Source organism: Chrysemys picta, chromosome 4 (genome assembly GCF_011386835.1).
Source record: "Chrysemys picta bellii isolate R12L10 chromosome 4, ASM1138683v2, whole genome shotgun sequence".
Taxonomy (NCBI): domain Eukaryota; kingdom Metazoa; phylum Chordata; order Testudines; family Emydidae; genus Chrysemys; species Chrysemys picta.
The window spans coordinates 10,059,029-10,085,260 of record NC_088794.1 but is presented as its reverse complement, the minus strand read 5'-3'; the positions used below and the strand labels follow the sequence as shown (position 1 = coordinate 10,085,260).

General features: G+C 55.4%; 3 protein-coding genes across 13 annotated transcripts in view; 1 reads left to right on the top strand and 2 right to left on the bottom strand.

Moving 5' to 3' along the window:
• Window positions 1-26,232, top strand: part of MTCH2 (mitochondrial carrier 2) — a 212,069-nt gene that overhangs the window by 101,329 nt on the left and 84,508 nt on the right. The window lies entirely within an intron of this gene.
• LOC112061627 (glycine N-acyltransferase-like protein 3) lies at window positions 1,666-26,000 on the bottom strand. Of its 9 annotated transcripts, none has more exons than XM_065594483.1 (7): window positions 25,963-26,000; window positions 16,822-17,156; window positions 13,023-13,130; window positions 12,449-12,589; window positions 12,047-12,167; window positions 8,010-9,001; window positions 1,666-7,939 (listed from the first exon to the last, which is right to left on the bottom strand). In XM_065594483.1, the coding sequence occupies exons 1-6, from the start codon at window positions 25,983-25,985 to the stop codon at window positions 8,518-8,520; spliced, it is 1,212 nt and encodes a 403-aa protein (XP_065450555.1). In that variant the 5' UTR covers window positions 25,986-26,000; the 3' UTR covers window positions 1,666-7,939; window positions 8,010-8,517. The 9 variants fall into 9 exon arrangements, with proteins under 9 accessions (XP_065450555.1, XP_065450559.1, XP_065450556.1 ...); XM_065594487.1 differs by having other exon boundaries at window positions 12,449-12,575; window positions 17,027-17,156; XM_065594484.1 differs by lacking the exon at window positions 25,963-26,000 and adding an exon at window positions 17,869-18,199.
• The window catches only part of LOC112061633 (glycine N-acyltransferase-like protein 3), a 52,683-nt gene continuing 52,413 nt past the window's right edge, over window positions 25,963-26,232 (bottom strand). Inside the window, exon 8 of the mRNA XM_065594477.1 lies at window positions 25,963-26,232. Within this exon, the coding sequence (XP_065450549.1) occupies window positions 26,222-26,232 (11 nt within the window). The 3' untranslated portion in view covers window positions 25,963-26,221.

Below are 26,232 nucleotides of genomic sequence, written 5' to 3'. Positions count from 1 at the left end.
CGGATTCATTTGGGGTTTGGATCCCATTGGGAACTGGGTGTCTGGGTGCTAGAGACAGGAACACTTCTTAAGCTGTTTTTAGTTAAATCTGCAGCTTAGGGGCATGTGGTTCAGACCCTGGGTTTGTGTTGGAGCAGACTGGCGTGTCTGGCTCAACAAGACAGGGGGCTGGAGTCCCAAGCTGGCAGGGAAAACGGGCTCAGAGGTAGTCTCAGCACATCAAGTGGCAGTTCCCAAGGGGGTCTCTGTGACCAGACCCATCACAGTTCATCTAGGATTGCCAACCCTCCAGGAATTAAAGATTAATCTTTTATGTCATGTGATGAAACTTCCAGGAATACGTCCAACCCAAACTGGCAACCCTAGGCACAGTTCTGTAAGAATGTGCGAGTTTCTAGTCCAAGTTTAATGTTCAATGCTTGTTTCAGTGTTGTTTGCGCTCCCAATTTCCATTTTGAATTTCACGTGGTGCCAGCAACCTGCCATTACTGGCTACATGCGGCTGCCTGCGGCTTGCAATACATTCTGCTTTGGGTAATAAATTGGAAATCCCTCCCACTCCTAGATTAATAACAGATGTGCCGCCAGAAACTGACCAGGCTCAGGGGCGACCTCTGCCTCTTGTGTTTCTGATGCTGGTTCTGCGGTGGGCAGCCCCTCTGGGGGGGGCATCAGAAAGCCCCTCCGAGTAAGGAACCAGGATGTGCCGCCTCATCCAGCACTTGCTGGCTCCCCGCTGGCACTGTGCTGGGTTCAGGGGTGAGAAGGTCGCTGTCCAGGCTGGCACAGCTGTTGTGTTGTGAAGTGCTGGGGGTGCAGCGCAGCACCCAGCACCTGGTCAAACTCCTCGTAAAAAAGGGGCAAGTTGCGAGAGGGGCGGTTCCCATCCCTGTCTTTCTGGAATCTGCTCCCTGCGCTGATCACCGGTCTCCACTTGGCCCAGAAAGTAAACAAAGTGCTGCCTCCAGGGATGTTCCGTATTTTCAGTATTGATTGAGTTAGCTCTGAGACCCACCTCGCCTCAAGTGACACATCTCCCTTCAACAGTTGTGCAACCCAATATTCTACATAGCTTGTAAACTGTTGCCCGTACAAACATCTTGCAATAGCCATGATGGTCAGCTAGCTCGACAGCTAGTTCTTAGCTCTTGGTAGACCATTGTGACACACTGTACTCCAATGTTCACCACTTTTACAAGACTAGGATAAATTTTGTACACAGTATGCCTTGTGAGGTATCACAGGAAAACTCATAATTTGCTGATAATTATTGTCAGGGTAAAATATGTGTGGCAACATTATAGGTAACGTTATAAGATTGTGCTGTATGATGTTTGTGATGTTATCTGATTAAAATATAACCATATAGATCATTGTTACAACCACTGTTATATATTTGCAAAAACTCTTGTACAAAATGTGGCATGTAAGATGTCTATGAAAAGGTTATGATTTGCTGAATATGATTATGCTATCTGTATGCACCTATCATTTTTGTATTTGAAGTTATGAGTATTGGCTCTATACCTGGATTTCAACTGTTTGCTCCTGGGGTAACACCCACAAGGTATTTAGTCTGCACATCTTGGAGGGACTATTCAAATTAAGGTTTCAGAGTAGCAGCCGTGTTAGTCTGTATCCACAAAAAGAACAAGAGTCCTTGTGGCATCTTAGAACCTAACAAATTTATTTGAGCATAAGCTTTCGTGAGCTACAGCCCGCTTCATCAGATGCACAGAATGGAACATATAGTAAGAAGATATATATAGATACAGAAAACATGAAAAAGTGGAAGTAGACATACAAACTTTAAGAGGCTAATTAATTAAGATGAGCTATTATCAGCAGGAGAAAAAAAACCTTTTGTAGTTATAAACAAGATGGTCCTTTTTAGACAGTTGACAAGACGGTGTGAGGATACTTAACATGGGGGAATAGATTCAATATGTGTAATGACCCATATTAAGTGGCTCATCAAGAAACACTTAACCGACAGTTGACCATGGGAGACCATGTACACTGAATGGACTGTCCTGCAAATGTGCTGTCTGGGTATAGGTAATGATTTCCTGCTGTGCCTAATCAACATTATGCCTGGACATGTGACTTGCCCATATCATTCCATACCCCATCTTTTAATTTTCTACTAGCTGTGCTGAGGGCTTTGTTTGAAACAATGGGTTTCCCTCACATGGCAGAAGCTATAAAAGGCCCTGGAAACACCTCCATTTTGCCTCTTTCCAGCTCAAACCTCTCGACTAAGGACTTGTACTAATGGGAGCATCTAACCAAGGGACTGAGGTCCTTCCAATGATTTGGAAGTAACCAGAGACTTATCAAGCCAGCAGTTTATTCCATCACTGCTACAAGCCTGAACCAAGAACTTTGCAGTTATTGTACTTATTTGATTCCTTGAACCAATTTTAACTCTCACCATTTTCTTTCTTTCTTTCTTTCTTTCTTTCTTTGAATATACCTTTAGATTTCAGATACTAAAGGACTGGCAACAGTGTGATTTTTGAGTAAGTTCTGAGTTGTATATTGACCTGGGCATGGTCCTTTGGATCGGAAGAACTTGTTATTTGATTAAATTGGTTTTAAAGAATCACTCATCTATAAGTCTAGTGTTCTTGGCGGCGATACAAGGACTGGAATGCTTAAGGAAACTGCTATTCTGACTTCTTGTTAGCCAGTGTGGTGAAACAGCAATTGACTTTTGTTGCTGGTTTGGTATATCTCATGAGAGAATAGCCGACAGCTTTGGGGCGTATCTGCCCTATTTCTTAGCAGTTAGTCCTGAATTTGGTGTCTCAGTTGTGACCCACAGAAGGTTCGGTTACAATGTTATTAAGGCATATTTCAAATCTGGGGAAGCAGCCCAAATCAGTTCTTCAGAGATAAACAGGGAAATTGACATGTCAGTCAGGTGTCAACAAAATCAACTGGACTATATCACTAAGTTAAGCGGACATTCTTTGACAGGAAGAAGGATGTGGGTGAGAAATTTACATCTTGGCAAACAGACTCGCTGGTGCCTGAACCCCAGCTGGAGGTGATTCTCAAAGAGGAGCTAAAGGTACAAAAATGAGGAACAGAGGCCCCAAATCACCTCTCTCTCTCCTCATCTCTCCTCATGGCATCAACAACGTTTGAAAGACAAAGGAAGCATCACTGAACTGGGGGAGTCGTCCTGGCTGAAAGAATCCAGCCAGACAGTTGTGAATACACGGCGAGAGAAATCCATTTGCTTTTGTGACGGAGCAGGGAGCAGGGCAGATTTGACCTGGGAATGTTGCAGGGGGATTGCAGTGAGGAGGGGGGACTTCCCTTGAAGGAAGCTACCTGAGCTGTAACCTGAGCCAGGAACGGGGGTGGGGAGAATTAACACCTTCTGCCCGGGAGACTGAACAAAGGAGAGGAGCAGCAGGAGGAGTTTGGAGTTTAGTTTCGGTTTGGGCTGGGTGGTGCAACGCAGGGAACCCCAAGCTGGGGTCTAAGCTCCCTGAACCTCCCAGAGGGACCTAATTGAGGGGGTCTGGTCGTACCTACACGCTCTGCTTGAGACTGTGTTCCTGTCCTTAAATATACCTTCTGCTTTACTGGCTGGTTGAGAGTCGCAGTGAATCTCGGGAAGAGGGGTGCAGGGCCCTGACTCCCCCACACTCCGCAACAGCTTTAAGTTCACTTAGCTTGTAAAGTTAGGTATTAGTCTGCATTTTAACCTTTATTTCTTTGTAACCGATTCTGACTTTTATGCCTCATTACTTGTAATCACTTAAAATCTCTCTCTCTCTCTGTAGTTAATAAACTTGTTTTGTTGTTTTATCTACGCCAGTGTGTTTGGATTGAAGTGTTTGGGACCCTCCGCTTGAGATATCAAGATTTGTGCATATCATTTTCTATTAATGAAATGATGGACTTTCTATGACTTTGTATTGTCCAGAAGGAGAGAGCTGGGCAGTACAAGACGCATATTTCTGGAGACAAGTCTAGGACTGGGAGTTTGCTAGTGTCACTCTGCAACATAATTCAGGAGTGGCTGATTAGAAGCACTCATATTCATCTGGGAGTGATTTTGCATGCTAGAGGCCTGTGTGAACAGACCAGGAGTGGTTGCTTTCACAGCGAAGCAGGGTAAAAGGCTCCCTAGATTGGAGAGCTGAGGGGACACAGCTGTCCATCAGTCCAGATTGTACCCTGAGGAATGTCACTGTCACACAAGACCCCATCAGTGTAATAGTGAGAAAATGGTTGTTCGACATGTAACATACCTGCCTGGGCATGTTTGGGCACATCTGTGTCCCGTCGCCTCCTGGCATTGACGCCCTAGGCCTAGCCACTGGCTCTTCCGAATGCATCTCCTCTGGGCCCTCTTGCCTGGATAGCGCATCTGCCCCCATGACATGTTGAGTCTCCATCTCATGCCTTTGGAGGGCTGTACTCCAGCTTGCCAACCAAGAGTTGGTGCCTTTGGTTCTGTGTAGCCACGCTGAAGGGGGGCAGTCAGTCAGTACCCAGCGCCTCCAGTTGAACAGGTAGGATCTTAGCTGTCGGACAACCCACAGTTGCTGAGCATTCATGTTCTATAACGGCATCATTCCATTCACTTGGAGTCCGTTTTCTGCTCAGAAAGGGATGGGATGCTGCTCGGTGCCCTCCCCTGCTGGCATCAGCAGCGCTCCCAAGCCTGTGTTGGATGCGTCAGTCCACAATTGAAACAGCTGGCCAGAGTCCAGCTTCGCCTTTCCTGACAGAATTTGTTTTACATCTTCAATGCCCCATCCTGCACTTTGACACCTTTACACTTAGACCTGCGCCTTCGAGTCTCTTCAGCACCATTCCCAGGTGATCCTTATGCTCTGGCAAGGAATTGCTGAAGACTGCAATATCCTCCATGTAGACACGAGCAAAGTCCTGTCACCCAGCCATTTGATTCACAAGCCTTTGAAAGGTGGATCCTGAACTCATTAACCCAAATGGTAACACTTTAAGCTCAGAAAGTCCCAAATCAGTTAGGAAGGCAGATTTTTTCCCGTTTATCACTATCCTAAGGCGATGTGCCAGTATCTCTTTGCTAAATCCAAGCTGTTCGGGTCTCTGTCAGAGCCCCACCTCCTCCTTCACTGTGATTCAGGGTCTCTTGATGGATATACCCCACCACATCTGTAGCCACCCTCTGGCAAGGGCACTCTTTGTCACGTACCTACAGGGTCTGGTCTATGCTCCATCCTGTAACCAGTCCCCTGGGAGCAACCTCTTTAGTGTGTGTGCTGAGCCACAGGGACCCACACAGTTCCACAGGGGCAGGCCTCTGGCCTCGGCAACTCTGAAACTGGGCCTTCGGCACCAGGGATCCCTGTCTCCCTGCATCAAATCCAGCCAAAGCCAAAGTCCTGCAGGAGACTTGTACTGGGCCCCTTCAGGCCGTGATGCTCCCTGTGAGGTTCTGCAGCGACAGTGGGCAGCCTGTGCAAAACAAGGATGAGTCACCTGGCTGCAGGAGGTGAGCATCCTTACGTCAGTGCAGAGAGACAGGGGCTCGGCCAGCATTCAGTCCACCCAGCCAAGCTGCTGTCTCCATCTGTCAGTCCCAGGGCAGAGCTGCTGTGTCTCCATGAGCCACGGTCTTATCACCCCTCTTGACTCCTCTCGGTCCGTTGTCCTCCCCCAGCAAACACATGCTGGGTTCACATGGTCAGCCTGCTGGTGCTTCCGCTACATCTTGATTGGTCAGTCCTTGGGGTTCTCATTGTCCTCTCAGTTCCTCCATTGACGTGAGTCAGTTTCCGCCAATGTGTGAGGGGCCTGTGGAACTCACTGCCAGAGGAGGGAGCTGAGGGGGGTTCAAAGAGGGACTGGACCGTTTGAGGGAGAGCACGGCTAGCCAGAGTTGAGGGGTGCTGAACCTGCTTTGGGCTAGAGCCCGTCCCCCAGGGCTCGTGTACACAGGGAAGCTGAGCCGGAGCGGTGAGTGAAAGTGGGATGGGGGGACAGATCATCCCCTCCCTGCTGCAGCTGGCAGAGCCGCGATCCTGGGCTCCGGCCCCGTCTGTCCCCCTTCCCAGCCTGACGTGGAGCAAGTCCTGGCTGTGCTCGCAGCTCGCCCCCTGCCCCTCGCGCAGGCTCCTGTGGCTCCCCTCTTCCCCAGACACTTGGCAGCCTCTTGCGCTCCCTGGCCCTGCAGCGCCTCCCCTCCCATGTCACGCTTGGCAGGAGCGAAATCACAGGTTGCAGCCTCCCAGAATAGACCCGGGCCTGTTCGGGTGTGACAGCCGGTCCCTGCCCGCCTGCAGTACAGCTGGGACTTGGTGGGGGTGGGGGAGAGTTCTGCCCTCCTGAATCAGCCCTCCCCACCCCCTCGGGAATATTGCCCGTGGCCATCTCACTAGGGAGCGTCAGCTCTGTGCCCAGGAGAAAGGCTGCTCCCCTGGTGCCCGTCTGCCCCGCTGTAGTGTTGGGGGCAGGGGCAGGAAGCTCTGGCCAGGGGGGAATGGACAGGGGGCAGCTGGGGATCCTGGGACCTGACTGAGCTGCCTGGCTCAGGCCCCGTTAAAGCCACGTAGACAGGAAGTGGCGCTGGGGAGGCCAGGGAGGTTCTGGGAACAGGCTGCGGTGGCCGGCAGGGGGTGACCCAGCTGCTGCAGAGGGCGCTGTGCCCTGGTGGGACTGTGCCCTGGCTGGGGGCAGGGCTGGCTCTACCCCGGGTCTGCCTGCAGATGTGCCCGCCCTTCTCTGCTGTCGGTTCAGGCTGTGAAGGAGACACCCCACACTGGCCTGGTGCCCCCGGCTGGGACCCACAGCGCTGCTCCCTGTCGTGGCTCCCCAGACTCAGTGCTACGCCCCAGCTTTTAAACCACTCCTTGGAGGAACCCTGTGACGTGCCAGACTCTCTTCCTCCAGGGCCGAGCACACGGCTCCAGCCCCCCTGCTTCACCCCACGAGCTCTGCCCGGCACATCCCACTGAGCCAGACCCCTGGAGAGACCTGGCTGTGCTTTGGGGACCAGTGTCCCCAGCCCCACTGATGTTTGCAGTGACATCCCAAAGCCTTTTCCACACAGCCCACGGTTTATTGGGCCCCTGGAACCCGGCCTGGGAGGTCCCTGGGCAGCAGAGAGAAGTGAAGGTGAAGACACAGGCCAGGGCCCCACCCAGCCAAGCTGCTGAAGAGCCAAACATGGATCCCGTCTCCATCTCTTTCAGTCCTAGCCGGGAGCTCCTGAGTCCCACCGAACGCCGACTCCTCTTCTGTGTGGAGCCTCCGTTGCTCTGGGCTGGTTTTGATCCTGAACGCCCAGTTCCTGCCCCCAGCCATGTGACACTCCCCCTCCTGGTCCTGCTCTGCCCCAGGAGAGGCTTTTTAACTCTTTGGCACCCACTGGGCAGACATGAATAGTACAGTGGGAAACTGAGGCACACAGGCATCAAAACTATTACAGAAAATTCACTCTTTGTCCCACCCCCTGAGAGGAAGGGTATGCGTGTCCCTGTGGCCTGCAAGGAGCCGGAGTGCCCCACGCCCTCTCCACACTGCTACTGACCTACCAGCAAGTGGGAGGAGAACCTGCCATGTCTGCTGTGTGTGTGGCGTCTTCTCCCACAACCCAATGGCTCACTGGGTCTGCACCTGGGCCCAGCTACACGGGGAGGAGCAGCCTGTGCACTGGGGCTGGCAGAGGGCAAGTCAGGCCCAAGTTGCCTGCCCAGGACGTCCATTCTTGGGGGAAGGGAGAAGAGCGGATGCTCCGCCCTGTGTTCGGGCCCAGCAGGGCTGTACGGTGGGGTCCTATGGCCGCTCCCCTCCCGCGTGTAGTGCACCATCATCAACACAAGCCCTGGCCTGGCTTTCTAGCTGGCTGCTGGCCCTGGAGCAACCGTGCAAGGCCAGCACCTGCCCCCTATCACCACAGGGGAGGGAAGGGGTGGGCCACAGCTGGGACCTGTGGTCGGAGCCCAAAGGAGCTTGCACCAAAGCTCTGGCAAGACCAGGCACAGCTCCTGGAAAGGGACCTGTGGTCGGAGCCCAAAGGAGCTTGCACCAAAGCTCTGGCAAGACCAGGCACAGCTCCTGGAAAGGGGACCCCCCACCACAGCCCCAGCCGAGCAACAAACTGCCTGGGGAAGGGAGCGGGAGAGCGCCCACTGCTGAGCCCAAAGCACAGGGCACAGGGGCAGGACTGTGAGTGGGGAGCGCCCCCTGCTGAGCCCTGACTGCTGGCGAGAGCGCCCCCTACTGAGCCTCTGTCCTGCTCCAGGGGATAATGGAGCATGAGCTAGTCTCCTCCACCAGACCCCGGCTTCCCAAGGGCTAACAGCTGAGCTCCCTTGGTGGCTGGTCAATGTGTATCCTTCTTCCTTCTCGGGCGTGGCAGGTCCCTGGTCATGGCTGGGCTGTGTCCCCATCTCCTCCCCTCCCCCAGGGCTATGTACTGCTGGAGCGTGGCTGTCCCCCAGAGCTGGGTGCAGGGCCCTACGCCGTGTCCCCTTCTCCTCCTCTGCTCTACCCGCGTGCTATGTGCTATTGGGTGCCTCGCCGTTCCCCAGAGCTGGGCGCAGGGTCCTGGCCCGAGTCCAGGGCACTGGCTGGCCTGGACTGGGTGAACCCAGGCCTCACTATCAGCCGGTCGAACACCCCAGGCAGGATGCGGAAGCCGATGCGTTGCAGGGAGTGCAGCGAAGGCTCGTTGTGGGGCAGCACCCGGGTGTAAACAGGGAAGCCGCGGGCATGCAACTGTGCCGCCAGCATCCCCACAATGGGCCTCGTGTGGTGCTGGCCGCGATGCTCCGGGAGGGTGTAACCGTGCGTCAGGGCAGCCAGCTGGTCGGTGAGGGACCAGGAGATGGGGGTCCCCTCAGGGCCCAGCAGGCAGGCGTTGGGGAAGTGGCGGATCAGGAGGCACAGGTACCGCAGGCTCCAGCTATTCCCCCCAAAGTTCCAGGTGTCGTTGAGCAGCGTGGCGTGGGCGGGGGACACGGGGGCCAGCCTGAGCCCCTTGTCAGGCCTGCAAGACAGGGCAGTGGGGGAGAGAGACACAGGACGGGGTGGGGTGAGCACAGAGGGGATTGACCTGGCAAGGGGAGAGGGTCAGTGCGGGGGTCGGGGGGAATAGAACCAGCAGGGGAAGGGGTAAGTCTAGGGGAGGGGAGCGGGGAGCGACCAAACATGGGAGGTGTGAGCATACGGGGATGTTGATCCAGCTTGGGGTGCGGGGTGCAGTGAGCCCGGGGCTGGGGGTGTCGATCTGGTAGAAGGGAGTGAGCCTGGGGAGCAGGAATTGAGCTGGTATGACATGGCATAGGAGAGGAGAAGGCTCCGCAGCGCCATCCTCTTCCTGGTTGAGATGCTGAGATGCGCTGGACAGAAAATTAAGGGGGCGGGGGGCTGGTTGCCGAATCTCAAACTGAGGTGTGGGGCGCATGGAATGTATCCTGTGGGGGAGGGGTGTGCCACCCAGCTCGGAAGGCAGCGCCGCCGCCAGCAGCAGCCGAGACCGACGGGTGGCGTGGTATGGCATTGCCACCCTTACTGCTGCGTAACGTTTGACCTTTGCACTGGGTGGGGAGGCTATGGCAAATTCTGGGGTGGCTATAGCCCCATAACGCTCCCCCCAGTGTCCCCCAGGGAGGGGAGGGAGGCTGGAGGGTAGGGTTACCATACGTCCGGATTTTCCCGGACATGTCCGGCTTTTTGGACTCCAAATCCCCGTCCGGGGGGAAATCCCAAAAAGCCGGACATGTCCGGGAAAATCGGACATGCGGTCGGTGGCTCGGGTGCCTGGTCGGGGGCTCGGGGGGCCTGGCCGGCGGTGCCGGGCCGGGGGCTCGGCCGGCGGTGCTCAGGGGGGCCGAGGCCGGGCGGCTCGGGTGCCGGGCCGGGGGCTCGGCCGGCGGTGCTCAGGGGGGCCGGGTGCCGGGCCGGGGGCTCGGCCGGCGGTGCTCGGGGCCGGGCGGCTCGGCCGGCGGCTCGGGTGCCGGGTCGGGTGCTGGGCCGGGGGCTCGGCCGGCGGTGCTCGGGGCGGGGCCCGGGGCCGGGCGGCTCGGCCGGCGGCTCGGGTGCCGGGCCGGGGGCTCGGCCGGCGGTGCTCGGGGGGGGGCCCGGGGCCGGGCGGCTCGGCCGGCGGCTCGGGTGCCGGGTGCCGGGCCGGGGGCTCGGCCGGCGGTGCTCGGGGGGGCCCGGGGCCGGGCGGCTCGGCCGGCGGCTCGGGTGCCGGGTCGGGTGCTGGGCCGGCGGTGCTCGGGGGGGGGCCCGGGGCCGGGCGGCTCGGCCGGCGGCTCGGGTGCCGGGTGCCGGGCCGGGGGCTCGGCCGGCGGTGCTCGGGGGGGCCCGGTGCCGGACCGGGCCGGGGGGCTCGGCCGGCGGCTCGGGTGCCGGGCCGGGTGCCGGCGGTGCTCGGGGGGGCCCGGTGCCGGGCCAGGCCGGGGGGCTCGGCCGGCGGCTCGGGTGCCGGGTGCCGGGCCGGGTGCCGGCGGTGCTCGGGGGGGCCGGGTGCCGGGCTGGGCCGGGGACTCGGGGGGCCCGGCCGGGGACTCGGGTGCCGGGCCGGGGGCTCGGCCGGCGGTGCTCGGGGGGGCCCGGGGCCGGGCGGCTCGGCCGGCGGCTCGGGTGCCGGGTCGGGTGCTGGGCCGGGGGCTCGGCCGGCGGTGCTTGGGGGGGGGCCCGGGGCCGGGCGGCTCAGCCGGCGGCTCGGGTGCCGGGCCGGGGGCTCGGCCGGCGGTGCTCGGGGGGGGGGCCCGGGGCCGGGCGGCTCGGCCGGCGGCTCGGGTGCCGGGTGCCGGGCCGGGGGCTCGGCCGGCGGTGCTCGGGGGGGCCCGGTGCCGGACCGGGCCGGGGGGCTCGGCCGGCGGCTCGGGTGCCGGGCCAGGTGCCGGCGGTGCTCGGGGGGGCCCGGTGCCGGGCCGGGCCGGGGGGCTCGGCCGGCGGCTCGGGTGCCGGGTGCCGGGCCGGGTGCCGGCGGTGCTCGGGGGGGCCGGGTGCCGGGCCGGGCCGGGGACTCGGGGGGCCCGGCCGGGGACTCGGGTGCCGGGTCGGGAGCTCGGCCGGCGGTGCCGGGCCGGGCCGGGGGCTCGGGGGCCGGGCTGGGGACCTGCGGTGCCGGGGGTGGGCCGCGCCTCCTCCCCCCCCCACACCGCCCCCTTACCTGCTTCAGGCTTCCCGCGACTCAAATGTTCGCGGGAAGCAGGGGAGGGGGCGGGGTTGGGGCGGGAGTGGGGGCGGGGCTGGGGGCGGGGCTGGGGCCCCTTTAAAGTGTCCTCCTTTTGGAGGCACTAAATATGGTAACCCTACTGGAGGGAGACTCACCTGGCACAGGGAGAAGGGGGGTGAGGCTGAGGGGCGATAGACCTGGCCTGGGGGAGAAGGGGGAGCCCTGTGGGGAGGGGATCAAGTCAGGCCCCGGCACATGGGGGGAAGGTGTCCCCTGGTAGGAGGGACTCAGCACAGGGACTGTCTGACAAGGCCCAGTCCAGCCCCAGCAGAGTCATTGCTGCGATGGGCCTTGGCTAAGCTCAGCTCCCTGAGATGAAAGAACCAGGGCTCAGTGGGCAGCGAACCCCCTGCCCGGAGACCTACCCGCTGACAGGAAAGGAGGGACCAGGGGGCTCTGTGCTTGGAGCCCCCCTCCCCTCAGAGGGGACGGCTCTGGGGTCAAGGACCCCTGGCTGCCCATCCCAGGATACTGAAGGGTTACAGGCTGCCCCTCCCCCTGCTCTCCCCATCCTGGGGCCAAAGAGGTTTCTTGGCCAGGCTGGGCTGAGCCTGCCCCCGGGCGAAACTCTAGGGCTAACTCAGCCCTGCCCCGGAGCAGGATGGGAAATCCTTGGCAGTATGTGCCCAAGGCCTGGGGCTGTGTGTGGGGCCGTGGTGATGCCCTCACTATGCCAGCACCGTTAGCCTGGGGAACTCATTGCCACCAGATCTAGGGCGCAATGGAGGCCTCTGGCCTGGTCCTTCCCTTCCCCCAGCCCCGCTCCCCCCTCCATCTAGCACAGGCTGGTTGTGTACATTGCCCCATTCTCTCTCACACACCCCATATCTGGGGGGCACCTACCGGTACTGGGGCATGGCAGGCGGGTCTGGGTGCAGCAGCAGCCGGTACGGATACGTCTCCATCTCAAGCCCCCTGGCCCTGGCGATGTCCCTGATGGTCTCGTATACCCCGTCCTGCAGCCCTGCAGGGACAGCCGTGCGCTGTCAGCAGGGGCCCCTGAAAGGTGCCCATGGACGTGGGGGGTCCAGCCCGGTGGGGGAGAGGAGCAGGGAGGGGCCAAGAGCCCTGTGGGCCGGCATGACCCAACTGGGGGTTCTCAAGCTTGGTTCATTCAGGATCCCGGGTCTGGATGGAGAAGGGGCCCAGGCAGGATCCTTGGGGCTATTGGCCTGTGGGGGGGTGGAGAGTGGTTCCACCCCCCATATGTAAGGTGCTGGACAGAGCGGGGCTGGAGGGGCTCACCGTGTATCTGGAAGGCCTGGCCCCAGTCCACGGCGCGGCTGTTCTCCAGCAGGACCCGGCAGGCGCCCTCGTCCCGGTAGAAGGCCGTGTACAAGTTGGTGAAATAATCGCTTGGGTCCCACGCCACCTGCAGGGGGGACACTGCCTGGGGATGAGCGCAGCCTCTGCCCCCTCCCCCCATGACCCTCAGCAACGGCATCGGAGGAGCGGGGCACAGCGAGACCCAAGTAAGAGATTGAGGAGGGGGGAAGGGCCCCGTGAACAGACCCAGGGGGCTGAGGGCAGAATGGGACGGGGGGTCTGAGCAGCAGGAGGGGGAGTCAGGCTTTGGGGACGTGGTGCAGACAGGAGGGGGAGGGGTAGAGATGACACCAAGCAGGGAAAGGGGCAAGGAAGTCGGGGAGGGGAGCGGGACAATGATGGCATCGGGGGGAGGGGAGCCGGGCAATGATGGCATAAGGTGGGGGAGGGGAGCGGGGCATTGATGGCATTGCGGGGATGGGAGAGGGGCAGTGATGGCGTCCGGTCGGGGAGGGGAGTGGGGCAGATGGGAGGGGCCCAGCAAAGGCCGCACTTCTCTGCGTGGCCGGGTCAGGACCGTTTTGAACTCTGGCCATGAATCCACCAGCACCTCCTGACCAGCCGGGTTCCCGCGGTTCACATGCATCACAGCGCCGTACACCTGCCAAGACACAGGGGTCAGAGTCCGGGGATGTCCCGGATCCCCAGGATCGGTGCTGGGCCCCAGCTTTTACTCTGCCCCTTGGAGCAGCCCTCAAAGTGCCACCCCCCAGGGGCCCCACTCTTCCTGCAGGGCAGGCCACCGCCTCTGAGATGGAGCCTCTGGGCTGAAGCCCTCCTGCTCCACCCCGCGAGCTCTGCCCGGTGCCTCCCACTGAGCCAGACCCCTGGAGAGACTTGGCCGCTCTTGGGGGGCTCCGACACACCAGCCTGTGTTTGCAGTGACACCCGGCAGCATTGTCAAGCCAGGCTGGTTTATGAGTCACGGAGCGGCCTTAGGTCAGCAGAGAGAACTGGGGGTAAAGCAGTGTCCATTGCGGTCAGCCAGGGCCCAGCCAAGCTGGAGTGAAAGACCCTTTCCAGGCTGTCTCTGTCTCCATCTGACCTCCTTGGCCAGCTCCAGGTGAGAGCCTCCATCTTTGTCCAGCACCCCCCACCTCCCAGTCCTGTGCTCTCGAGCTGGGGTCTCTGCTCAGCCTCCCGGCAGAGAGGTGGGGAAATCCAGGAGTCAGCAGCGCTTGCCTTGTCTCTCTGGTCCCCTTGGTGATCTGGGTTGAGTTCAACAAGTTACTTAAGGAGCCTTTATTCCACCCTCACAGGGAGGTGACACTCACCCCATGTCTCTTAGCCTGCCCTGAGCGTAAACTTAATCCTCCCCCTTGCCCCTGCAACTGGATAGTCATGCAACACATGGGGGAAACTGAGGCACGTATAGTGTTGTAAAAATATTACAGAAAAATCCTACTTTATTTCATCTCTTCACTGGGCAGGGTCACTTTAACCAGTGACCGTCCTGGTGAAGTTTGAACCCCCAAATGCTATCCATAGAAGCCACAGCATCTTCCCCATCCCTCTCCTACCAGGCACGGTCAGCATGCTGACAGCTGGCTCGAATCAAACTCACCCTTTCCAATACCCAGCTCAGAGCAGTCTCACATCCACGCTTAGGGCAGGTCTGTTCGCTGACACTAGCAGGGGGCAGGGGGGAGTTTTCATGCAGCCTCAGCACCCTTTTGCCCCCCGCAAACCTTTGGGTTTGAAACTGGGATGGGACCAGCCACTGCACACACCCCCCATCTGCCAGGGAGTGAGAAGGGTTGTGGCCCGCCCCTTCCTCCATGTGTCGGCCATCTTGGCTGCACCCTGGGGTGTCTTGACCCCTAGGCTGGGGTAGGGAGTGACCCCATGAGCATTGGGGGATCGGTGTGGGTGTGTCCCCCTGCGAGGCTGGTCTTAGCCCAGCCGTGTCTCTGGGGCTCTGGTGTCCCAGGGTCTGGTGATGCAGGGGGCTCCCCGACGCTGGTTGTGTTCCAACCCCAGGGCTGTGTGTATGCCAGGAATCCATTTCCCCTCCTGGGGTTAACCTCTTGCCCTCACCCCAGGCCAGGACCCCCCTGCTGGCGATTCTGGGTCTTAACCTTGGCCATGCCCTGCCCGTGTCTGCCCATGCCCAGCTGGGGGCTCAGCTCCCACCAGGTTCAGCTCTGACTCTGTTCCCCAGGGAGAGCAGGCTGCCAGCTGGCTCCCTTGGCCACAGCCTGAGGGAAGTTCTGCCGGAGCCCGTGTGACTCATATCTCCCGTATGGAGATGGGACGGTTCCCCTGCCCCACTCAAATACAGGGGTCAACTTCCAGACAGACAGGTGTCCTGAGCTCAACAGCCTTTCCTTAGTGTTACGGGCAAGGGGGGGGAGGGGACCCTGCTCCCTGCCGGCCGAGCTATTCGCCTTTTCACTGACACCTCCAGTCTGAACCTCTGGCTCCTGGGGTTCAAACCCTTGGCTGGGGCACGATCAGGGACTGGATTTTGTCTTAAGGTGATACAGAAAGTCTCAGCAGGAGGTCAGAGCCGATGTCCAGGAGAACCATGACTACCAGCCCCCAGCCCGAGACCTGTGTCTGCACTGGGATCCGAGCTGTCGGGAGGGCTTCTCCCAGTCGGCAGGTGGCTTCCATTTAGGTCCCACCCTGGGTCTTTTGCACACCCCAAAACCCTTTCATATAAGCCTCAGGTGTCAGGTCAAACATAAGCAGTGGAGCCTTTTTGAAGAGTTCCCAGTCCCCAGTATTAACGCCGTCCATCTGGCTGTACGTCTCTATGGCTTTGGGGGCCCGAGCGTGGGGGTGAGACAGCAGAGCCGGTGCGAAGGGTCAACCAGGATCAAATCACAACCCTTCTCAAAGGCATTGAGGTTGGTGTCTACAGCCCCTCCTCCTCCTTAAACGGACAATTTAGTATCCAGCGCACTGCGCAATCCAGCATCCCTGGGACCTTTGCCCACTTACCCTTTGCTGCATTTCTTCACATTTTTGCTGCTTCTCACAGCCAGCTGGTTCCCTCTCACGGTTTGCTTCCCGCACCGGGTAGCCAGGGGAAACTGAGGCACACATAGGATTCATACAAATATATAAAAGGCCCATTTTGTCAATGGTTTAGCTGGGTGTGGTCAGGGCCACCCATGGTGAGGACCAGGAGGAAATTCAGAGCCAGGCTGATAAGGGGTGTTCAGAGCCATGATTGGCTAGCACCCAGCTGTCCCACACTGTGATTGGCTGCCATGGAGCCGCCCACATGTTCATTGGCTTACGCAAACCCTGACCATATTGAGATTGGCTGGCACAGAGCCCGCTTGTGCTCTGATTGGATGGGCAGGTCCTGGCGGTTACGCTGGGTGAGCAGTAGGCATTGGTGCTGGATTTGGACTTTGGGAGGCAGGGGGGTGAGTGAGGAGAAGGCCCAGGGGAGGGCTCCTCCACCGCTACCTCTAACCTCGGGGAAGGGCCTGCCCTCCTGCTACCCCTAACCCAGGGCAGGGGGCCTGTGTGATGAAGTAGAAGCTTTCTGTAGTATCTTCCTGATTCAAATGTGTGTCTCAGTTTCCCTCTGCGTCCTGTACTGCTCTGTGCAGCGTGTGAAGGGAAGGGACGGGTTGTGACTCATGTAACAGCCCGGCTGGAGACCAGCCTCATTAACCAAGGGAATAAAGTCTACACACACGCAAGGAGGATCTGGAGAGACCATGGAAACCCCAAAGGCTGGGGTGGACGTTCACACCGAGCGAGCGAGATTCCCCCTCATGGCTCTGCAGCAGAGAGGCCCCCAGCTGAAGAACAGCGGCCGCGAAGGGTCAGGATACGGGGCTAAGTGCCGGCTTTTGGGGGGGTCTCAGCAGCTATCACCTTGGCCTAAGAACAAAGGGACAGAGCCAGAGCCAGCCATGGGGCCCATGACGTCTTGGCTGGCTCATTGCCCAGGCTTGGCCAGGCTGGGCTGTGGCTTAACCTTTGATTCCCTGTGCTAACCTGAGGAGTCTATAGCCAGGTGACTAATGAACCGCTACTGTGTTTTGAAAAGGCTGGCGGGGTCTCTGCCAACACACACCGCAGGGCCCGGTCCAAGCCTCCTGCAGGTGTCTGGCTTCGCTGCAGGGAGCCACGGAGAGAGATGGGAGGGCTGGTGTCAAAGGCCCAGTGGTGGAGGTCACGGGCTTGCCCCTGTGGAGCTGTGTGGAACCTCGGTCCCTGGCCCAATACAGGGGTTACCCCCAGGGGCTTGGTGACAAGCTGGGGTACAGCACATCCCCTGTGGATCTAGGAGAGCCTGCGCGGCCCCTGAACTGCTGTCCCCTCACCTGGAGAAAGGGTCTCCCCCCCCAAACTGCTACCCCCTGACCAGTTGGAGGGGCCAGCCCTCCAGGTACTCCTGACCAAGGGGATTGCACCCCAGTCCAATATGTGTCCCATCACCCAGGTGTCTATGAGGGACTTTGCCCTGCTCTCTGCCCAGCCCGAGGGTGGGAGGGTTCGGCCCTGCGGGGGCGGGCGAGTCCTGGTCACCGGCAGCGTGTCAGGCAGGCCCCGCCATAGCATCCCCTCCAGCAGCCGCAGCTTGGAGGAACAGCTCAGGATCAGCATCGCTAGCCGGGATGGGCCTTCACAGCTTCCAGCGGGACACTGCGAGGGACACCTGCGGGGACAGGAGACCCATCAGTTCCCTGTGATTGTCTCCCAACCCCAGAGACAAGCTGCCAGCTCCCAGCCCTGCCAAAATAGCAAACTCTATGTGTAGAGCCCACCATAGCTCACCCGTCTGTGCGCAGCCCCCCGTGTGTTCACCAGAGATCTTACAGTAACTCACCAGTCTGTGTGCCGCCCCCGCGCTCATCAGAGACCCCACAATAATTCACCAGTCTTCTGTGCATGGCCCCCGTGTTCACCCTAGACCCTACAATAACTCACCAGTCTGTGCATGGCCCCGGTGCTCACCAGAGACCCTATGTTGCGGAGTGTGGGGGAGTTAGGGCCCTGCACCCCTCTTCCCGAGATTCACTGCGACTCTCAACCAGCCAGTAAAGCAGAAGGTTTATTTAAGGACAGGAACACAGTCTCAAGCAGAGGGTTCCCTGCGTTGCACCACCCAGCCCAAACCGAAACTAAACTCCAAACTCCTCCCGCTGCTCCTCTCCTTTGTTCAGTCTCCCGGGCAGAAGGTGTTAATTCTCCCCACCCCCGTTCCTGGCTCAGGTTACAGCTCAGGTAGCTTCCTTCAAGGGAAGTCCCCCCTCCTCACTGCAATCCCCCTGCAACATTCCCAGGTCAAATCTGCCCTGCTCCCTGCTTCGTCACACCCTACAATAGCTCACCAGTCTGTGCTCACCAGAGACCCTACAATAACTCACCAGTCTGTGTGCAGCCGCTGTGCTCACCAGATACCCCACAAGAAGAAGGCTGCTGTAAGGCCATGTGATGCCAGGGCTGTCCGTACAGGGCTTGGGCTCCCACTCACCTGGGGTGACTCCGTGCCAGGGGAAGGAGCAGTTCCTGGGTGTCTGTGGAGCTGCGAGGTCCCTGTCTGTCTCTCCCTCAGGGGCCGCTCCAGCCTCTTATCCCCAAGCGAATGAACCATTAACAGAGTCTGTGCCTGCCCTGGAGCCCAGAGACTGTGACATTGCTGCAGCCGCATGGCACAGTTGATTGGGATTTTCATCTGGGCAGAGGTCGAGGGGCCTCCAGAGAAATGCAAATGCACCCAGAATGCACCAGGGCCAGGGGCAGAGTGAGAGCAGGGGCTTCCTGCCCCCCTTCTCCACCGGTTCCCGTCAATCCCGACCTGCAGCCCCCTGCTATGCCGGCCTGGTCTTGGTCACTGTGTGTCCACTCCGCACCCAGCACAATGGGGCCCCAATGACCCTGAGTGTGAGCGCCCCACAGCAGGAAATGCATTTCCTATAACATACCAGGATTCAGCTTGGGCCTTCTCATCACATTTGAAAGCCCCAGCCTCCTGGAAGACAGTGCCATGGTGAATAGAGCCACTTTGGGTCAGATCAGCCAGTGGGGGGAAAAAACCAACAAAACCAGGGGATTGGTCCCTGTGACAAAGAGTATCGGGGGGTAGCCATGTTAGTCTGTATCTACAAAAACAACAAGGAGTCTGGTGGCACCTTAAAGACAGGGAGGTGACGCCTACCTATGGCTCGGAACCTGTCTTGAGAGCAAACTTGCTCCTATTTTTTCTCCCCACAGGGTAACACTGCAATACATAGGGGAAACTGAAGCACATACACGGGTCATAAAATACTACCAAAAATTCCCTCTTTGTCACAAAAACAACAAGGAGTCTGGTGGCACCTTAAAGACTAACAGATTTATTTGGGCATAAGCTTTCGTGAGTAAAAACCTCACTTCTTTGGATGCATAGAGTGAAAGTTACAGATGCAGGCATTATATACTGACACATGGAGAGAAGGGAGTTACTTAGCAAGTGGAGAACCAGTGTTGACAGGGCCAATTCAATCAGGGTGGATGTAGTCCACTCCCAATAATAGATGAGGAGGTGTCAATTCCAGGAGAGGAAAAGCTGCTTCTGTAATGAGCCAGCCACTCCCAGTCCCTATTCAAGCCCAGATTAATGGTGTTAAATTTGCAAATGAATTTTAGTTCTGCTGTTTCTCTTTGAAGTCTGTTTCTGAAGTTTTTTTGTTCAATGATAGTGACTTTTAAATCTGTAATAGAATGACCACTACAAGAAGGATGTGGAAAAATTGGAAAGAGTCCAGCGGAGGGCAACAAAAATGATTAGGGGTCTGGAGCACATGACTTATGAGGAGAGGCTGAGAGAACTGGGATTGTTTAGTCTCCAGAAGAGAAAAATGAGGGGGGATTTGATAGCAGCCTTCAACTACCTGAAGGGGGGTTCCAAAGAGGATGGAGCTCGGCTGTTCTCAGTGGTGGCAGATGACAGAACAAGGAGCAATGGTCTCAAGTTGCGGTGGGGGAGGTCCAGGTTGGATATCAGGAAAAACTATTTCACTAGGAGGGTGGTGAAACACTGGAATGCGTTACCTAGGGAGGTGGTGGAGTCTCCTTCCTTGGAGGTTTTTAAGGCCCGGCTTGACAAAGCCCTGGCTGGGATGATTTAGCTGGGAATTGGTCCTGCTTTGAGCAGGGGGTTGGACTAGATGACCTCTTGAGGTCCCTTCCAACTCTGATATTCTATGATTCTATGATTCTATGATTAAAGCTTTATTGATAAAATAATTAAACAACAGCAGAGAGTGCTGGGAAGGCTCCCACATCATTCAGGGGAAGAAAGAAAGCATTAATGCCCCAAGCCCTAACCCACTTTCATACTCACACACGCACAACTCAGACTGGCCAAGTCTGGGTGTAATGTCAGAAGAAGGGGGGGGCGGTGGAAAGGTGGACGGGAGTGCTGTGTTGGGCCCAGGCTGTCCAAGGATCCGCTGTGCTCTCCAAGTTGCTTCAGCTCTCAGGAGGGTTTTAAGTCCTTGCTGTGTGTGTGTGTGTGTGTGTGTGTGTGTGTGTGTGTGTGTGTGTGTGTGTGTGTGTGTGTGTGTGTGTGTGTGTGTGTGTGTGTGTGTGTGTGTGTGTGCACGCGCTCCGTTCAGAGAAGTCTGCTCCCGGTGCTCTTTCATAGATTCTAGGACTGGAAGGGACCTCAAGAGAGACCTCATGGCAGGACCAAATACTGTCTAGACCATCCCTGATAGACATTTATCTAACCTACTGTTAAATATCTCCAGAGATGGAGATTCCACAACCTCCCTAGGCAATTTATTCCAGTGTTTAACCAGCTTGACAGTTAGGAACTTTTTCCTAATGTCCAACCTAAGCCTTCCTTGCTGCAGTTTAAGCCCATTACTTCTTGTTCTAGCCTTAGAGGCTAAGGTGAACAAGTTTTCTCCCTCCTCCTTATGACACCCTTTTAGATACCTGAAAACTGCTATCATGTCCCCTCTCAGTCTTCTCTTTTCCAAACTAAACAACCCCAATTCTTTCAGCCTTCCTTCATAGGTCATGTTCTCAAGACCTTTAATCATTCTTGTTGCTCTTCTCGGGACCCTCTCCAATTTCTCCACATCTTTCTTGAAATGCCCTGCCCAGAAATGGATACAATACTCCAGTTCATGCCTAACCAGTGCAGAGTAGAGCGGAAGAATGACTTCTCGTGTCTTGCTCACAACACACCTGTTAATGCATCCCAGAATCATGTTTGCTTTTTTTGCAACAGCATCACACTGTTGACTCATATTCAGCTTGTGATCCACTATGACCCCCAGATCCCTTTCTGCAGTACTTCTTCCTAGGCAGTCATTTCCCATTCTGTATGTGTGCAACTGATTGTTCCTTCCTAAATAGAGTACTTTCCATTTGTCCTTATTGAATTTCATCCTATTTACTTCAGACCATTTCTCCAGATCATTTTGAATTATAATCCCATCCTCCAAAGCACTTGCAACTCCTCCCAGCTTGGTATTGTCAGCAAACTTTATAAGTGTATTCTCTATACCATTATCTAAATCATTGACGATACTGAACAGAACCGGACCCAGAACAGATCCCTGCGGGACCCCACTTGTTATGCCCTTCCAGCATGACTGTGAACCACTGATAATTACTCTCTGGGAACAGTTTTCCAACCAGTTATGCACCCACCTCATAGTAGCCCCATCTAAGTTGTATTTGCCTAGTTTATCGATAAGAATATCATGCGAGACCATATCAAATGCCTTACTAAAGTCTAGGTATACCACATCCACCGCTTCTCCCTTATCCACAAGACTCGTTATCATATCAAAGAAAGCAATTAGATTGGTTTGACATGATTTGTTCTTTACAAATCCATGCTGGCTATTCCCTATCACCTGACCACCTTCCAAGTGTTTGCAGATGATTTCCTTAATTACTTGCTCCATTATCTTCCCTGGCACAGAAGTTAAACTAACTGGTCTGTAGTTTCCTGGCTTGTTTTTATTTCCCTTTTTATAGATGGGCACTATATTTGCCCTTTTCCAGTCTTCTGGAATCTCTCCCGTCTCCCATGATTTTCCAAAGATAATAGCTAGAAGCTGATACCTCTTCTATTAGCTCCCTGAGTATTCTAGGATGCATTTCATCAGGCCCTGCTGACTTGCAGGCATCTAACTTTCCTAAGTGATTTTTAACTTGGTTTTTTTTATTTTATCTTCTAAACCTACCCCCTTCCCATTAGCATTCACTATGTTAGGCATTCCTTCAGACTTCTCCATGAAGACTGAAACAAAGAAGTCATTAAGCATCTCTGCCATTTCCAAGTTTCCTGTTACTGTTTCTCCCTCCTCACTGAGCAGTGGGCCTACCCTGTCCTTGGTCTTCCTCTTGCTTCTAATGTATTGATAAAAAGTCCTCTTGTTTTCCTTTTGTCCTGTAGCTAGTTTGAACTTATTTTGTGCCTTTGCCTTTCTAATCTTGCACCTGCATTCTTGTGTTGTTTGCCTATATTCATCCTTTGTAATCTGTCCTGGTTTCCATTTTTTATATGACTCCTTTTTATTTTTTAGATCATGCAAAATCTCGTGGTTAAGCCAAGGTGGTCTTTTGCCACATTTTCTATCTTTCCTACCCAGTGGAATAGCTTGCTTTTGGGCCCTTAATAGAGTCCCTTTGAAAAACTGCCAACTCTTCTCAGTTTTTTCCCCTCAGTCTTGATTCCCATGGGACCTTACCTATCAGCTCTCTGAGCTTACCAAAATCCACCTTCCTGAAATCCATTGTCTCTATTTTGCTGTTCTCCCTTCTACCCTTCCTTAGAATTGCAAACTCTATGATTTCATGATCACTTTCACCCAAGCTACCTTTTACTTTCAAATTCTCAACGAGTTCCTCCCTATTGTTAAAATCAAGTCTAGAACAGCTTCCCCCCTAGTAACTTTTTCAACCTTCTGAAATAAAAAGTTGTCTGCAATGCAGTCCAAGAACTTATTGGATAGTCTGTGCCCCGCTGTGTTATTTTCCCAACATGTATCTGGATAGTTGAAGTCCCCCATCACCACCAAATCTTAGGCTTTGGATGATTTTGTTAGTTGTTTAAAAACAGCCTCATCCACCTCTTCCACCTGGTTAGGTGGCCTGTAGTGGACTCCTAGCATGACATCACCCTTGTTTTTTACCCCTTTTAGCCTAACCCAGAGACTCTCAACACTTCCGTCTCCTATGTCCACCTCCACCTCAGTCCAAGTGTGTACATTTTTAATATATAAGGCAAAACCTCCTCCCTTTTCCCCCTGTCTATCCTTCCTGAGCAAGTTGTACCCATCCACACCAACATTCCAATCATGTGTATTATCCGACCAAGTTTCGGTGATGCCAACAATGTCATAGTTGTATTTATTTATTAGCACTTCCAGTTCTTCCTGCTTATTCCCCATACTTCTCGCATTTGTATATAGGCATCTAAGATACTGATTTGATTTTGCCTCCCAGTTTTGCCCTGACCCTCCTTTCCCTCTGCCATTATAGCCCATGCTCCCTCCTATTTCCGACCCATCTCCCAGGTCTCCATGTTCCCCACTTAACAAACTGGCTTTCTGTGGTCTCTTCAACTTTCCCCAAAACACACCGGATTCAGGGCCATGAGACAGTTCTAATTTGTCTAGGTCCCTCTGTATCCGATCCCTACCCTCTAGTGTATCTACCACGCCTCCTAGTTTAGTGTCCTCTGCAAACTTGCTGAGAGTGCAGTCCACACCATCCTCCAGATCATTAATAAAGATATTAAACAAAACCGGCCCCAGGACCGACCCTTGGGGCACTCCACTTGAAACCGGCTGCCAACTAGACATGGAGCCATTGATCACTACCCGTTGAGCCCGACGATCTAGCCAGCTTTCTATCCACCTTACAGTCCATTCATCCAGCCCATACTTCTTTAACTTGGTGGCAAGAATACTGTGGGAGACAGTATCAAAAGCTTTGCTAAAGTCAAGAAATAACACATCCACTGCTTTCCCCTCATCCACAGAGCCAGTTATCTCATCATAGAAGGCAATTAGGTTAGTCAGGCACGACTTCCCCTTCGTGAATCCATGCTGACTGTTCCTGATCACTTTCCTTTCCTCTAAATGTTTCATAATTGATTCCTTGAGGACCTGCTCCATAATTTTTCCAGGGACTGAGGTGAGGCTGACTGGCCTGTAGTTCCCCGGATCCTCCTTCTTCCCTTTTTTAAAGATGGGCACTACATTAGCCTTTTTCCAGTCATCTGGGACCTCCCCCGATCGCCATGAGTTTTCAAAAATAATGGCTAATGGCTCTGCAATCTCACCCGCCAACTCCTTTAGCACCCTCGGATGCAGCGCATCCGGCCCCATGGACTTGTGCACGTCCAGTTTTTCTAAATAGTCCCGAACCACTTCTTTCTCCACAGAGGGCTGGTCACCTTCTCCCCATGCTGTACTGCCCAGTGCAGCAATCTGGGAGCTGACCTTGTGCGTGAAGACAGAGGTAAAAAAATCATTGAGTACATTAGCTTTTTCCACATCCTCGGTCACTAGGTTGCCTCCCTCATTCAGTAAGGGGCCCACACTTTCCTTGATTTTCTTCTTGTTGCTAACATACCTGAAGAAACCCTTCTTGTTACTCTTAACATCTCTTGCTAACTGCAACTCCAAGTGTGATTTGGCCTTCCTGATTTCACTCCTGCACGCCTGAGCAATATTTTTATACTCCTCCCTGGTCATTTGTCCAATCTTCCACTTCTTATAAGCCTCTTTTTTGCGTTTAAGATCAGCAAGGATTTCACTGTTTAGCCAAGCTGGTCGCCTGCCATATTTACTATTCTTTCTACACATCGGGATGGTTTGTTCCTGCAACCTCAATAAGGATTCTTTAAAATACAGCCAGCTCTCCTGGACCCCTTTGCCCTTCATGTTATTCTCCCAGGGGATCCTGCCCATCTGTTCCCTGAGGGAGTCAAAGTCTGCTTTTCTGAAGTCCAGGGTCCATATTCTGCTGCTCTCCTTTCTTCCTTGTGTCAGGATCCTGAACTCGACCATCTCATTCATGGTCACTGCCTCCCAGGTTCCCATCCACTTTTACTTCCCCTACTAGTTCTTCCCTGTTTGTGAGCAGCAGGTCAAGAAAAGCTTTGCCCCTAGTTGGTTCCTCCAGCACTTGCACCAGGAAATTGTCCCCTACGCTTTCCAAAAATTTCCTGGATTGCCTGTGCACCGCTGTATTGCTCTCCCAGCAGATATCAGGGTGATTAAAGTCTCCCATGAGAACCAGGGCCTGCGATCTAGCAACTTCTGCTAGTTGCCAGAAGAAAGCCTCGTCCACCTCATCCCCCTGGTCTGGTGGTCTATAGCAGACTCCAACCACGACATCACCCTTGTTGCTCCCACTTCTCAACTTTATCCAGAGACTCTCAGGTTTTTCTGCAGTATCATACCGGAGCTCTGAGCAGTCATACTCCTCTCTTACATACAACGCAACTCCCCCACCTTTTCTGCCCTGCCTGTCCTTCCTGAACAGTTTATATCCATCCATGACAGTACTCCAGTCATGTGAGTTATCCCACCAAGTCTCTGTTATTCCAATCACATCATAGTTCCCTGACGGTGCCAGGACTTCCAGTTCTCCCTGCTTGTTTTCCAGGCTTCTTGCATTTGTGTATAGGCACTTAAGATAACTCAATGATCGTCCCTCTTTCTCAGCATGAGACAGGAGTCCTCCCCTCTTGCGCTCTCCTGCTTGTGCTTCCTCCCAGGATCCCATTTCCCCACTTACCTCAGGGCTTTGGTCTCCTTCCCCCGGTGAACCTAGTTTAAAGCCCTCCTCACTAGGTTAGCCAGCCTGCTGGCGAAGATGCTCTTCCCTCTCTTCGTTAGGTGGAGCCCGTCTCTGCCTAGCACTCCTTCTCCTTGGAACACCATCCCATGGTCGAAGAATCCAAAGCCTTCTCTCCGACACCACCTGCGTAGCCATTCGTTGACTTCCACGATTCGACGGTCTCTACCCCGGCCTTTTCCTTGCACAGGGAGGATGGACGAGAACACCACTTGCGCCTCAAACTCCTTTATCCTTCTTCCCAGAGCCACGTAGTCTGCAGTGATCCGCTCAAGGTCATTCTTGGCAGTATCATTGGTGCCCACGTGGAGAAGCAGGAAGGGGTAGCGATCCGAGGGCTTGATGAGTCTCGGCAGTCTCTCCGTCACATCGTGTATCCTAGCTCCTGGCAAGCAGCAGACCTCTCGGTTTTCCCGGTCAGGGCGGCAGATAGATGACTCAGTCCCCCTGAGGAGGGAGCCCCCGACCACCACCACCCTCCTCCTCCTCTTGGGAGTGGTGGTCGTGGAACCCCCATCCCTAGGACAGTGCATCTTTTGCCTTCCAATCGGTGGAGTCTCCTTCTGCTCCCTTCCCTCAGATGGGCCATCTAGTCCACTCTCCGCATTAGCACCTGTAGAGAGAACATGGAAACGATTGCTCACCTGTATCTCCATTGCTGGTGCATGGACGCTCCTCTTTCTTCTTCTGGAGGTCACATGCTGCCAAACCTCCTCACAATCCTTCTGTCCCTGCTGCGCCTGCTCTGAATCTTCAGAACATTGTGGCCGTAGAAGCATCTCCTGACGTCTGTCCAGGAAATCTTCATTTTCCCTTATGCAACGCAGAGTCGATACTTGTTTCTCCAGCCCTCGAACCTTCTCCTCCAATATGGAGACCAGCTTGCACTTTGTACAGACACAGTCACTTCTCTC